We start from the raw sequence: 14,643 nt of genomic DNA, 5'->3' as shown, positions 1-14,643 counted from the left end.
ATATGGAACATATTGACATGTTGAATATTTGCCACAAGGGATTAAGGCAGTTTTGAAGGCAAAAGGGGGTCCCACCTGCTACTAGTAAGGTGTACCTAATAAAATGGCCAGTGAGTGTGTGTATATGTATGTATGTATGTATATGTATATATATATATATATATATATATATATATATATATATATATATATATATATACACACACACACACACTATATTTAGCAGTGCTCTTGACACATTACATATAATAACAGTAATTTGTACATAAGTATATGCAATAATGCCAAACCCTATTCCTAACCCGCTAGAAACTTTGTTTTTAATTATTATTACAGCACACTGTTAAAGTTTATTTTAATCCACTCCTAAGCAGATTAATTGGCGCTATTATCTATTCCCCCCTGAGCAGTAAAACCAAAAATGATCAATAGAACAAACTCAAGATAATATTCAGTGGACTTTCTCAAACCAATAAAAAAAGAATCATTTGCGAATAATTTGGAGCAATAAATGAATGTGCTGCATTTAAATAAACAATAACTATATATGGTACTTCAATGTAAACATTACACAAATTTATATACTGTTTTATTAAATGTTAAGAGTATATTAGCTTTATTTTTAGGATTTACAATTTGAAGGGGAAAAAAAAGTGTGTCAAGTATGGTTGCCCACACTCAACAATGGTCTTAATGATCTTGGTTTCCAATTGTATTGAATTGTTTTGTTTTCCTATTGTTTTTTTTATGCTAGGGTAAACGCATCAATCTTATAGTTGCATTGAATTTTAATGATTGTAAAAGTCTCCATTTCTAATTGTAAAAAAAAAAAAAAAAAAAAAAATCAAACAGACTATTGACCAAAACTATTTCTTGCTTTAATTTACTCACCCTCGGGTCATTCAACATCTACGATTTTTTTGTTCAGTCAAACATTAAAAATGAATTTCATTAATCACAGTTTCAGTTAAAAATCAAGTCAAGAGCTACTGGCTTTTATATTTTACATTTCTTGAACAGACCAGTTATTTTGCTAGCCAAGACCTCAGTGTAGCATCAGGAAACACAGGTATTAAATTTGTTTTGCTTTGTTTTTCAGCTCTCAAATTGCCAGCATCTGTTGACTTGTATACTTTAATTAAACAATCAAAAATTTAAAAAACGTATTTCACCTACAATTGTCATTTCTGACAAAATCACTCAACAGTGTCTGCTTTTCAGGACTCTTATTCTGCAGTACCTCACCAAATGAACAACTTGAAAATAACAGGTATACTAATTAGATAAATGCAGAACAGAAACCAAAAACCACCATGTGAGACAGAGTAAAGAAAAGTGCATGCTAGCCAATGTTCTTTAATCCTGTTCAGTACTATAAAGAAAACCACAGATATCCAATATTACTCATGAGTATAATACAGTAATAAAATATAATACATGTTGAAAGAGAGAGACAGAAAGGGGGAAAAGAAAGAGAGGTTTCATGAAGGAGTACTTTAAAAGGCTTATTAAACATGATGGTTTGAAAGAGATGCGCTATAAACAGTCCAGGATCAGTCTTTCTCAGAGTGGGTCCAGCCAAAGAGGAAAGTGGAGGGTCGAGCACAAACAGATGACACTGTTCCAGCCGTCCAATCATATGGTCTGAAGTATTAATATACCATATGTTTAAATAAAACCTATCCAGCTAAGTTATGGTTTACACTGCAGTAACATATCGATATCATCTGATATTGAACTTACATTCTCACTCACAATGTCCATGAAATACTGTCAAAGAGAGGAAAACTGAAGATATCGTGAGCTGGCCCCTAGTTTCTAGTTGAGGATTATACAAAAATATTTCTTTTATCCCCGTCATGTCTTCCGTCTTCATGCGCCATCTGAAAGGAGACAGTTTTTCAACCCACTGTAAAACTATCATATCAAAATGTCACATTGACTTGCTCATGAATAATTGACCAATACAAATTCAGACACCGAAGACTGAGCAAACCACACTGTAACCAGAGTATCTAAATGAATTACTGTATTACACACGGGGCTCCGGACTAACAATTGATTGAGCTGTACATGAATAATATTACAAGTTGTGTCTCTCAAAAATGCACGTTTGACCAGATTTTATTTGTAAGAAATACACCCATCTGTAAAAACTGTCACAGCCTTGTCTTTTGTGCATCATCAGATTACCAAACCTTTTAACAAAATAATTAAAGTGAGCCTTATCAAGTATGGTTTTACCCAAATATGAAATTGGTCCTCTGCATTTAACCCATCCCCAGCAGTCGGAAGCAATTATGATTTTTACTCGGTCACACTAGAGTTTGGGCATGCAAAATTCTGTCGTACAGCACTGCGAAAAGGGGCAGGATAAAACAAATTGATTTGACATTAAAAAAAAAGCAAGGGATTGGGGCATTTTACTTTTCTGTACAGAGAGGTCATGTTTTGATCTTGGACTGGTCCCATAAAATCACGTTCACCAAGCTTTAACTTTGCAACGCAGTGAACTGTGAAACCGTGGTCTGCTGCATTCGCATGCGTATGAATTAGGGTTGTTGTGATAACATTAATTCATGTTAAGATACTATACCATCACTCAACAAGTATTATACTTACAACTATAATTTTAGCTGAATTTTTTTTGTCCCCTTCAAAACTGCTTTTGAGAAAGTTTGTTTATCATCTCTCCAACTATTATTGAGCAGCATCCACTTACACACAGCGATTAATTTAACAGTACTCTCAGTGCACCTACAGCCAAGTCTCCCTATATCTAGAAAAGGTACAGGCCTTGTGACTTCTAACAAAATGGAGTTGCATTTGCATAAAAATGGCATAAAATGTAGAAATCTATTCAGACTGGAGCAATGATAATATCAAGATGAAACAATAATTGAATGATATCAACATGAACAATATCAATATGAAATTCTCTTCCAAAGACACATACAAACCTCTCCTAGTTGCCGTTGACCTGCGATGGAGGATCTGCTCTATTGTCAATAGCAGCTTTCTCTCTACTGCGACTTTCCCTCTCCTCATCTTCCTCATCCCTTTCCTCATTTCCACTGTGATTCTTACAATACAGCCTGGTGAAAAACAACGAATATTCATGTTATACTGAAAAACTACAGTAGGAGTCTTAATCTGCTTTTCCACTGTGTGGTACAGTACGGTTCGGAACGGTTTGCATTTTCACTGCAGTAATCACTTAAAGTGGGCGGGATTATTGTTATACAGTAGTTGCTACAACCTCCTCTGCCGTGATATTGTTTTTATTCTTGCATACTGGCATTTCAGGTATCCTTTTCTTACGGTGGTATAAAAACAGTTTAGTCATGAAACCCACAATAAAGCAGTGGCTGCGGACATTAAAATATGAAATATGAAAATATGAATTTGGTGTCATGTGTTGCAAATCCATATATGCTGGTAGTGACCATTCTCTTGGGCCAATCGGTGATCAGCAGTGTGTATACACATGTCAGGTTTGGGTAACTGTACAGCCCACAAAAAAACACCAGAATTGCAGTGAAAAACCACCCAAAAAAGCGAGCTGTACTAAACCGAAAGCACCTTCAGATGTTCTTCATGATTTCAATATGCACAATTTCAAGCACATCTAGGTGCATTTTCACATTTTGTCAAAGTGTCAAATTACATATTTGCATAAATATCCACACTTCATCACATTGGATCAGATACTATTTGTTAGACCGCTATACTTTACTATAGAATACTATAAGGACATTTTTCCCCCAGGCCAACATTGAATTACTGCCCTTTACCTCTTAAATGACATTTGCTTATGTCTACAATGTGTCATCTTTCATTTTAAATTGATATTTATTCTAATTTCATGTATTGTTCGCTAAAAGCGGTAAAACTAAAAGCGCTAAATATTGTACACGTATATGTACCTGCATCTATATATTTATATATTTGTAATTGTAATTATTATTTTTTATTATACATATTTTATAATTTTGTATGTTTTGTTTTCATTAGCAAATGTTAAACGTTTCTAAAAAAATTATAAAGACAAAAGATTACTATGTAATGTAATAAAGAGCTTAAGCTATTTAGTTTTTAAAATGTTATACATTTCAATAACTTTGAGATAGTACTCATGGCAATATGACATTAATATGTACAGACAAATAAAGAAGTTAAACTAGATAGATAGATAGATAGATAGATAGATAGATAGATAGATAGATAGATAGATAGAGATAGATAGATAGATAGATGGATAGATGGATAGATGGATGGATGGATGGATGGATGGATGGATGGATGGATAGACTCGGACAAACAGATGGACAAATAGACAGACAGAACATACTTGTAAATTCCTCTCGCCATATTCTCTATGTATTTGGCCTTGTCTTGCAGGCCACAGTGATAATGGTAGGTCTTCACGCAGGCTTTTATTTCACATCCAATGGTGGCTCCAAGTTGGGCACAGAGCGTGCATTTCTGAGATGAACAAAAAAAATTACAAACTTTCAGCAAACTGTCAGCAATAGAGTTTGTAATTCTAGACAGTATTAGGAGTTTTAAATGTTCACCATTCTTTTTCCTCTCTTGATTTCCTGGATGACTGTTTTAATGTCAAAGTTCCCGAATTCGGCACGTGAGCTGGTAGTTAGCTGGACAGTACCCGAAGAAAAAAGCTGTGAGAGAAACAGAGTAGATTAAAGATGTTATTTTAACAGAACAGGTTAAAATTAACATTTTTCTAACATGAAAAATAAGAAAAAAAAGTCAAGTCATTCACATTTGGACTATTGTGTCTACTTGTATTAAATTTCAGAGACCCATTTTGTCAAGCTCTGCAATACTTTTGCACACGAGAACTATTGTATGAACAAACCCTAAAACTTTTGGGCAAGTGGCAGTGCAAACTAATGAATGTATGTGGATGACAAACACTTTCGTGCACAAGGTTTCTCTCACTAGTCCCTTAACAATCACATTAAGTCTGTAAATTAAGATATTATAGTATGCCTTGACCCAGCTACAACTTCAAATTGTGTATTAAACTATGTTCCTTTCCCTACAGAGTGTAATTATCATAGGAAATTTCTAGCATTAATATTATCTCTTGAGTGATTATTTGTCACATAGTGTTGAGCGAGAGTAGATTATCAAGAACCACTTGCTAACCAAATGGGTCATATGAAAATATCAGCTGGGGGTTCTGTTCAATCTCATGATAAATATGTGAGAACTGAAGACTGTCATTGTTACTATCAATTTACATTTAAAGTGTATATATGCTGAGCAGGAGAATAAACGTAATACAGCATGAAATGTTGTAAAAGGATGTTCGAGGTTCACTCAATCCGAAGCACCGTCTATACGGTCACTGCTACACTATAATAAAAAAACGTATTCTTCAAGATATCCTCATCATTATTACAAAGTGAAAAGTGGGTGGTCTTTTGTGGCTGTTTGAATGCATTCAACAACATAGGTCTTTACATTACGAAAGAAATCCAACAGCTGTGACTGGACTGACAAAAACCTCTTAATATAAAGTGAATACAGAGCGTATGTAAGCTATGCTATGGGTTATGTGCAAACATTATACTGTACAAAATTATCTACTGTAAAGTGATATTACCAGCAGGTGTTTTTGGACATTCTGCAGATGCTTAGCTTGAAAATCATCATAATCATCTGGTTTGTTCATTGATTAATCATTATCAGTAATAAAATCAACACAATTTTCCAGCCCTGCTTGTTCAGTACTAAGAGATCAGATTCAATAATGGCCGAAGCCAAGGTCACATTTGAGTGCACTGCGAAATGTGACGGGATAAAACAAGATAACTAGTTATTGATAGAGTAATTGCTCAATATTTTACATTTCTGTACAGAGGTCACATTCTGATCTTCTATTGGTCTCACACTATTGCTATTTTCGCAGGTGTGAGTTCACCAAGCTTGAACTTTTGAATGCAGCTACACACAAAACATGTCGCATGAGCTTGCGTTTCTAGTCTGCCACGGCGAAATGTGCAGTGCGACTGCGGGTTTATCCATATTGGTCATGGAGAAAAAAAAAAAAAGACAAGAAAAAAAGGCGGCGGCAACTGTCTGAATTTACTAAAAACACCCCGTGGAACATTAGAGATGAAAAGGTAAGGACAGTTATTTTGTAGCTTACCTTGTTGCAAATGCATTAAAGAGTTTCTATTTTCTGATGCTAAATTTATAGCAGCACAATATACAGGGTTTCTGCAAGTTAAATTTAGGACTTCTTAAGACATTTTTAAGACCACTATGAATGAAATTTTAGACTTTTACAGGGCAAAATGCTAAGGATTTTTTTTCGAATATTCCAGTTGGAAAACATTTTCACTTGACCTATCCAAAAATTCATTATAATAACTTAAGTGATTATATTATTATTATTATTATTATATTATTATGAAATAATATAGCTAAGGTCAGTATCCTCAGTGGTAAATAAATGGAGAACTTGCAAACAAATGTTACTGTAAAGAAAGTAATTAAATGCTATTTTTAAATAAAAAGTTCAAAAGTTTGATTGAGATTGGGATTGTTGGTGATTGTATGGGTGTTAATGGCCAGATTGGGTAGCTACACATGAAAAAAAGAAAAATGAAGAAATGTTAAAACAAGATTTAAGACCTTTAACACAACATTTCAGTTGATTTAAGACATAAAATATATGCTTTGAAATTTAAGACCCTGTGGACACCCTGAATATACAGTTGAAGTCAGAATTATTAGCCCCAACCCCTATAGAACAGACCATCATTATACAATAACTTGCCTAATTACTCTAACCTGCCAAGCTAACCTAATTAACATAGTTAAGCCTTTAAATGTCACTTTAAGCTGTATAGAAGTGTCTTGAAAAATATCTAGTCAAATATTATTTACTGTCATCATGGCAAAGATAAAATAAATCAGTTATTAGAGACAATTTATTAAAACTATCATGTTTAGAAATGTTGAATAAATCTTCTCTCTGTTAAACAGAAATTGGGGGAAAAAAATAAACGGGGGCTAATAATTCTGACTTCAACTTTAAGTTAATCATGCAATGTGATGACACTAGATGTTACTATGTTTTGCGGTATTTAGTTTATTAGCATTCAAATATAATGTTTTTATATGGCTTCAGGTCTGTCTCAATCAATATATCGACTTATTGCACAATGCATGGACATGAGCTTAATAATTTTTGGTGATGCAATATATATCGCCCATACATTAAAGCCAATTCTAGCAACATTTTAGCTGAATGCACAACCTCTCTATCTCTATTGGGAGTGTCAGTATGGTTAAAATAACACTACAGCATTTACTATAAATTACTATAGTATATTTTTATATGGGTGCCTGACAACTAAAAATAGATTTGGTAGCAAATATAGCAGGCTCTGTTACTTTTTACCTTGCACCTTTTTGTAAACATTATTATTATTTATTTGTTTAGGATATGCGTTTTCACATTCTGATTCTAATGCATTATTATGAAATTGTCAAAATGACTATAATTAAATAAAATATTCTTAAGAATAAAATATTATTTGTTCTTTTGAAAAGTGTACCTGCATTATGATACTATTATATTGCCATTCTGGCATTATATGAGTGGCAAGAAAATGGTCTTAAAATAATCATAAAATTGTTTATCGAAATAACAAAAAATAGATATTGTGACAGGCCTATCTGTGATTATGGCTTATTATATTATATTGTGATTATGGCTTATCAGAACAGATAAGAAATGTGTTCTTTGTTCTGACCCTGTGTTCTCACCATGCATTTGTAGTGAGCAGCAACTTTCTTGGCATTGTCGGAGTGTAGCACACCACGCGTTTCATTCTCCTCTTCACCGGCATGACAAAAACCACATCGAAGACCAGAATCACCAGGGCTGCCTCTAAGAGGAGACCGGTCCCGCTGTGTCATACACACACACAAACTCAGGACCATTAGCATAACCAATATTCTGAAGCTTGCATTGAATATAGATTATCAAAAAAAGTCAGGTTTCCTACATGCGAGGAGCTTTCTGTATCATCATTGCCTTGCGACGACGTGGATCGAGTGTCATCTGACTGTCCGCGAGACACACCTCTGATTCTGCTTTTCTCGAAACGCCCCCTTCCTCTGCTCCTCGGTGGAGATGAATCCGAATCGTTGCCTGCAACTCCCTGTTCATCTGTGAATAAGACCAAATCTCTAATACACGCAATAGTTTACAAGTTCATGTAAAACAACCAATGAAACAGAGTTAGTTACCATCACTGCCATCTTGAGAGGCATCTCTGTGTTTGCGACAGTAAACACTAAATTGGAGAGAAAAAGAAAAAAAAAGAGAGCAACAATTAATAACAATAAATGCATTTTTAAAGGGAAAATTCACCCAAAAATGAAAAATACATAATTTACTCACCTTTTACCTGCTTCCAAACCTATTTGAGTCGCTTTCTTCTGTTGAACACAAAAGAATATATTTTAAAGAAAGTTGAAAACCTGTAACCATTGACTTGCATAGCAAGAACAGAAAAATATAAATGGAAGTCAATGGCTGCTGCTTTTCAAAATTCTTCAAAATATCTTCTTTTGTGTTCAACAGAAGAAACAGGTTTGAAACAAGTGAAGGGTAAGTAAATGATGTCGAATTTTCATTGTCAGGTGAACTATCCCTTTAACCATGCAGTGCCTTCATGATGCTTACAGATAGATGCCTTGAGAGGGATTCTCCTTGGTCTGGGCTTTATCCCATAGAGCACAATAGTAATGGTATGTCCGTCTACACGTCTTTACATCACAGCCGATGGTCGCCCCAGGCCGGTGACAGGAAGTGCACATCTGAACAGGAAAAAAAAAAGCTATAGGTTATTCTCTATTTTTAGCCTAAATAAACGACTGAATTTTCTGTAAGGTGTTGGTCTGAATGCATACTAGTTTATTTCCTCTTTTTATCTCCTTCTTCACATCTTCAATAGAAAAGCCTCCAATGTTTTCACTGTCTGAATGAGACGTGACCAAGGCTGATGAAAATAGCTGAGTTGAAAACAAAAACAAACCACACACAAGTCATATGTCGGACATAGAAGTTGTCACACATTTCATATGTCTTTGTATATGAATGAACATTATTGGCCCAGTTTGGACCTGGTTTTAAAATTTGTTCTGGTTCATTAGATCACAAATAGATAGGAGAGAAACATGTCTGTTTAAACCTAGAGTCACTTTTGTTAATTTTCCTGATTTCATAGAGCTCCCACAATTTAAAACTGCATTTCAGCATTTTCCACTTGTGATCAGATTAATAAAACTGCATTTTAAATCACGTCACAACATGCAATGTACTTTTTTGACACTGCCTGAGATCAGTTTTGTAAAACTAGACTGATTTAAAGACTTATATGTTTTTTTAGTTGAGCATAAAATGTTAAAAAGCTTCTAAAGATATTGGCAGGTTTACATATTGTACTGTTTAGTAAACTTTAAAAAACACATGCAATAAAGATATACTAGCTAATTCATTCACCGAATTATTTTTGTTTTGACTAGTGCTTAATTATTTAACTATGCATCTACTTTAAAAACTAATTATGCAACAGACATACAAGTACAAGCTAATAATAACATACTTTTTTTACTATCTGGCTTTGATGCTGCATCGATTTGTAGGTTGTTTTAAATTGATCAAAAAGTTGTTGTACAGCTAACATACCATGCACTTGTGGTGGGCTGCCACCCTGTGGCTCTCTGCCACCAGTAACTGACCACACTCCTTATCTCTGTTGGTTCTACAGAAGGCACATTTTCGAAGACGTGCTGAAGCTCCTTTTCTCTGTCCTGACATGACCAGTTTTCACACACTCCACCTCTCCGCTGTTTCAAAGACAAAAAAACAACATTACAACAGAACTGTGGTGCACATGGAAAAAGAAAGAAGATACATTTATCATTAACCTATGAAAATGTTAGACCAAGCCTTTTTTTTTATGTACACCTTACTAGTACCGGGTTGAATCCCCTTCTGCCTTCAGAACTTCCTTAATCCTTCATGGCATAGATTTAACTGGAAATATTCCTCAGAGATTTTGATCCATATTGACATAATAGCAGATTTGTTGGCTGCACATCCATGATGCAAATCTCCCGTCCCATTACATTCCAAAGGTGCTCTATTGGATCTAGATCTGGTGACTGCGGAGGCCATTTGAGTACAGTGAACTCATTGTCATCTTCAAGAATCCAGTCTGAGATGATTCGCACTTTATGACATGGTGCGTTATCCTGCTTGAAGTAGCCATCAGAAAATGGGTACACTGTGTTCATAAAGGGACGGACATGGTCAGCAACAATAGGCCGTGGCCGTGGTGTTGACCTGATGCTCAATTGGTACCAATGGGCCCAAACTGTGCCAAAAAATATCCCCCATACCATTACACCACCAGCCTGAACCATTGATACAAGGCAGGATGGATCCATGCTTTCATGTTTTTGACACCAAATTCTGACCCTACCATCCAAATGTCGCAGCAGAAATGGAGACTCATCAGACCAGCCAACGTTTTTTCAGTCTTCTATTGACCAATTTTGGTGAGGCTGTGTAAATTGTAGCTTCAGTGTCCTGTTCTTAGCTGACAGGAGTGGCACCCGGTGTGGTCTTCTGCTGCTGTAGCCCATCTGCCTCAAGGATTCGACGTGTTGAGCATTCAGAGATTGCTCTTCTGCATACCTCGGTTGCAACGAGTGGTTATTTGAGTTACTGCTGCTTTTCTATCAGCTGGAACCAGTCTGACCATTCTCATCTGACCTTTGGCATCAACAAGGCATTTGCTGCTGCTCACTGGATATTTCCTGTTTTTCAGATGATTCTCTCTAAACCCTAGAGATGGTTGTACATGAAAATCCCAGTCGATCAGCAGTTTCTGAAATACTCAGACCAGCTCATCTGGCACCAGCAACCCTGCTAAGTTCAAAGTCACTTAAATCACCTTTCTTCCCCATTCGGATGCTCAGTTTGAACTGTAGCAGATCGTCTTGACCATGTCAACATGCATTGAGTTGCTGCCATGTGATTGGCTGATTATAATTTTGTGTTAGTGGGCAGTAGGACAGGTGTACCTAATAAAATGGCCAGTGAATGTATTTACAGCAACAGATTTCTAAAATTCATCTTTGCATTTTTGTGGTGTGGTTCAACATTCAGCCAAAAGATAAACACATCACCAGCATGACTTAAAATTGTAAACATCTTTAGTGCAAAAGAATCATAATGAAGATGGAAAATATATATTGATCAAACTGTAGAGCATGAAGCTAGTAATTTCTAGATTGGCGGTTGAATTCCCAGGAAATGTGTAAATATAATAAGTTAACTTGGATAAAATCGTTTTCCAAATGCATAAATGTATATAAACAGCTACATTTCAAATCTCTCAAATACTCATAATCTATTTGTTCCAAACATGTTTAGGTTTCTTATGTTGAACACAAAAGAAAGATGTTTTAAACCATGTTGAATCCTGATAGGAAAAACAAATGGCTACAGGTATCCAACATTCTTCAAAATATATTATTTTGTGTTTAACAAAAGAAAGAAAATACGTGAATGTGTTAATTGTGTGTAGATTTACTTTTTTGTAAATGAATCATTCATGCATCCGAGTGAAAAACTTGTTACACCTTTTCCATTTAAAACTTGTAGGTGAAAGTACAATCTAATTGGTATGATAAATGGGTTGTGTATCTAACTAAATTATGAGGTGTCTGGGGGACACAAATGTGTGCAGTGTGATCAGGTTTTTTTCTTTCAGACTGTCACACACAACTTATTTTAACTCATTTTAAAGTTAATGTTTACTTAAAATACAAATTAAATGCTTACAACAAAACATATTTACAAAACTAATTACACAGTTTCATCCTAATAAAATATATACCAAAGAAAAAAACAAAAACAATGCAATATAAATATGATCTCTTTACAATACCACACTTAAATCTGGCAAAACATGACTCCATGTGAACATGCACAACTGTATATATTATTTTGGGGGGAGGGGGGTCCAAAGAGTTTGAACGTATTTAAGCCCCTTTAAACTCAATAGGATCTTAATTTAAACATTGTGCAGTAAATATACAATGTATGACGGATGTACATATAATTTAAGTTGATAAAATAGAAATATCTTATGGAGGTTGTATACAAGCATATTGAGGGCCAAGCACACAAACAGCAGGCTTCGTCAAACTGGGCTCACATAGGTCAGTTAAACCAACATTAATACTGTTGTGTGGTGAAAAACACACTTTCACAGTCATAAAAAGGATGTAGGAAAAGTACATGGGTGGCGTATTAGAAACACTGCATCGACACAAGCCAGCTCTGACTGACCGAGTTCACAAAACAGCTCCCGCGCGAGACGGCTAGCCCGCCAGTTCTGCTCACAACTGCACAAAACCCGAGATTAAGCTTTTACGATTGTAAATCCACGATTTGTATCGTGTTTTGAGATGGACATTGTGTTGTTTTGAGTAGCGATTTCTTTACCCGCCTTCTCGCAACAGAGGAGCCATGATAGCCGAGCTGCTCTCTCTCTCTCTCTCTCTCTCTGCAACACAAACAGCAACGCAACACTCTCTGTATCCAGCAGAACAGCTGATACAACCTGCACATAAGTCTCAATGAAGCCCTCAAAACCCGCACCAGGAGGAACACAGCATCCCTTACACCGTTTTCATAAAAACAAGAACGAGAACACACAAGGCCCGCGACAAAGGGCTTGTTTCGCTCTTAACAAGAACTCTTTCACTTTCTAGTGAATGTGAACTACTATAAAGCCATGCCAAATCTGATGTCCCTCTCAAATAATATAATGAGATTTACATTTACACAAGTGAACCTCGTTAAGGCCCACATCATAATATGGTGGTGGCTACAAGAATACACAAATCAGCACCCAAAAAATAAATAAATGTGAACTTCATGGGGAGACAATAAAGCATCATTTGGGTCTCATAACACTGTTCGCTGTGGGATTATTATGCCTTGCTTCACATGTGGAGCCCCCGCCATACGAGATGTATTTACATATCGCAGCATTAAAAAAGACGAAGCTAGTCCCGACTATTGTTCCACTCGTCCCGTTTCTTCCCTAACTCTTAAACTGCACATCTCAGTGTCTGTGTGGCTGATCCGAGGCTCTTACCGCTGCTGTGTTGAATGGGAGCAGGTTTATGCTGGCCGCGAGCGCGTGTTCTCGCTCTTCCTCCTCTCGCTGAGCATTGAGTGCTCGTGAGTTCAGTTCTGCCTCTCACCATTGCGAGGCGTTCTTGTGACGTCGCGCGCTGCAAAAAGCATGTTTGTCCGACATTGAAGCGCACGCGCACGCCCCTTCATTACGTGCTGTGTTCACCGTCAAGATAGCTTGAGGAATAGGCCCAGACGAGCAAATAGACAAATGAGTTGCATAATACAACGTCGAACTGTCGATGGTTTGTGGATAAACCTCTTTTGTTGTTGTAGATTTGCACCTAAATAATGTTCATGGTTTTCAGGCTGTTGTTAGTTCGTTTTACATTTTAAAAGCAGGCCTTTAGTTTAACATAAAAGCTCTAAACTTTCATTTTGTAATAGTGAAGGAAGAAAGATGAGATTAATTCATTTTTCTTCGGCTCAGTCCCTTTATTCATCACGGCTCGCCACTGTGGAACGAACCACCAATCTATCCAGCATATTTTTTTACACAGCGGATGCCCTTCTAGCTGCAACCCAGTACTGGGAAACACCCATACACATACTTGGAAGCACACACATATCCTACAGCCAATTTAGATTATTCAATTCACTTCATGTCTAGACTCTGGGGGAAACCAGAGCACCCGCACGAAACCCACGCCAACATAGGGAGAACATGCAAACGTTTTTTATGACAAAGAGATGTCTTCAACATAGCTATAACGATAATAGCATAGAGGAATAATATAGTTGGAATCGTCAGGATGATTTTTTTCCCAGCTGACAAAGGTTAACGTTAACAGCCGATCAAAATCCACCAGACTTTAAATAGTTAGAGCATTTAAAGCAATAGAGGACTGCTATTACTACACTGTAAAAAAAAATCCTGGTTGCCTTAAATTTTTAAGCTGATTCAAATGAACCCTATGAGTCCATTGAACTTATATTATGTTAAATTGACTTAAAACAGCTTAACTTATAAAATTAAGTTAGAACATGATCAACTTAGTTTATGAACTATTCCATGTGCAATAAATATTTCTTAATGAAGTTTCCATCGAACAAAACAGGACATGGATAAATAGAAATGGATATATGTTGTGATTGTACATAATACAAAACAAATCTGTTGATAGAAGACCTTGTGGGATATTTGACTAAAAGAGCATGATTGTTGAAAGTAATTTAAGGATGTATTTAATTAAAGGTCTATAGCAATTTGCTTAATTCTTTACAAAATTGTACAAAAAATATAGCTTTGGACTTTTATTATTAACTTATAATAATTGTAGCAGAAATACATTTTATTAGTAAACTACTAACTGATGAAAAATATGAAATGCCAACTGTCCCAGCTGGCACTCGATTCAGCAACCTACTTGCTG

General features: G+C 35.8%; 1 protein-coding gene across 3 annotated transcripts; it reads right to left on the bottom strand.

Moving 5' to 3' along the window:
* Window positions 1-1,326: 1,326 nt before the first annotated feature.
* phf6 (PHD finger protein 6) lies at window positions 1,327-13,343 on the bottom strand. 3 transcript variants are annotated; one of them, XR_008838825.1, is made up of 12 exons: window positions 13,230-13,343; window positions 9,740-9,900; window positions 8,962-9,063; window positions 8,735-8,868; window positions 8,296-8,342; window positions 8,052-8,215; window positions 7,810-7,953; window positions 4,578-4,682; window positions 4,352-4,485; window positions 2,961-3,095; window positions 1,744-1,883; window positions 1,327-1,644 (listed from the first exon to the last, which is right to left on the bottom strand). XR_008838825.1 is itself a non-coding variant. In XM_056472722.1 (11 exons), the coding sequence occupies exons 2-10, from the start codon at window positions 9,869-9,871 to the stop codon at window positions 2,966-2,968; spliced, it is 1,092 nt and encodes a 363-aa protein (XP_056328697.1). In that variant the 5' UTR covers window positions 9,872-9,900; window positions 13,230-13,343; the 3' UTR covers window positions 1,327-1,883; window positions 2,961-2,965. The 3 variants fall into 3 exon arrangements, 2 of the variants coding, with proteins under 2 accessions (XP_056328697.1, XP_056328698.1); XM_056472722.1 differs by having other exon boundaries at window positions 1,327-1,883; XM_056472723.1 differs by lacking the exon at window positions 13,230-13,343 and adding an exon at window positions 12,572-12,799 and having other exon boundaries at window positions 1,327-1,883.
* Window positions 13,344-14,643: the final 1,300 nt, after the last annotated feature.

Source organism: Danio aesculapii, chromosome 14, assembly GCF_903798145.1.
Source record: "Danio aesculapii chromosome 14, fDanAes4.1, whole genome shotgun sequence".
Lineage (NCBI taxonomy): Eukaryota > Metazoa > Chordata > Actinopteri > Cypriniformes > Danionidae > Danio > Danio aesculapii.
This window is presented reverse-complemented; position numbering and strand designations above follow the sequence as displayed.

Excerpts from the sequence above, each read along its gene's own strand:
- phf6 (XM_056472722.1), bottom strand. The coding sequence starts at position 9,871 with ATGTCAGGACAGAGAAAAGGAGCTTCAGCACGTCTTCGAAAATGTGCC. Across the intron at positions 8,216-8,295 it reads CTCTCAAGATGGCAGTGATG|ATGAACAGGGAGTTGCAGGC; the intron begins GTAACTAACTCT and ends TCTTATTCACAG. Across the intron at positions 4,683-7,809 it reads CTGCTCACTACAAATGCATG|CTTTTTTCTTCGGGTACTGT; the intron begins GTGAGAACACAG and ends TTTCTCTCACAG.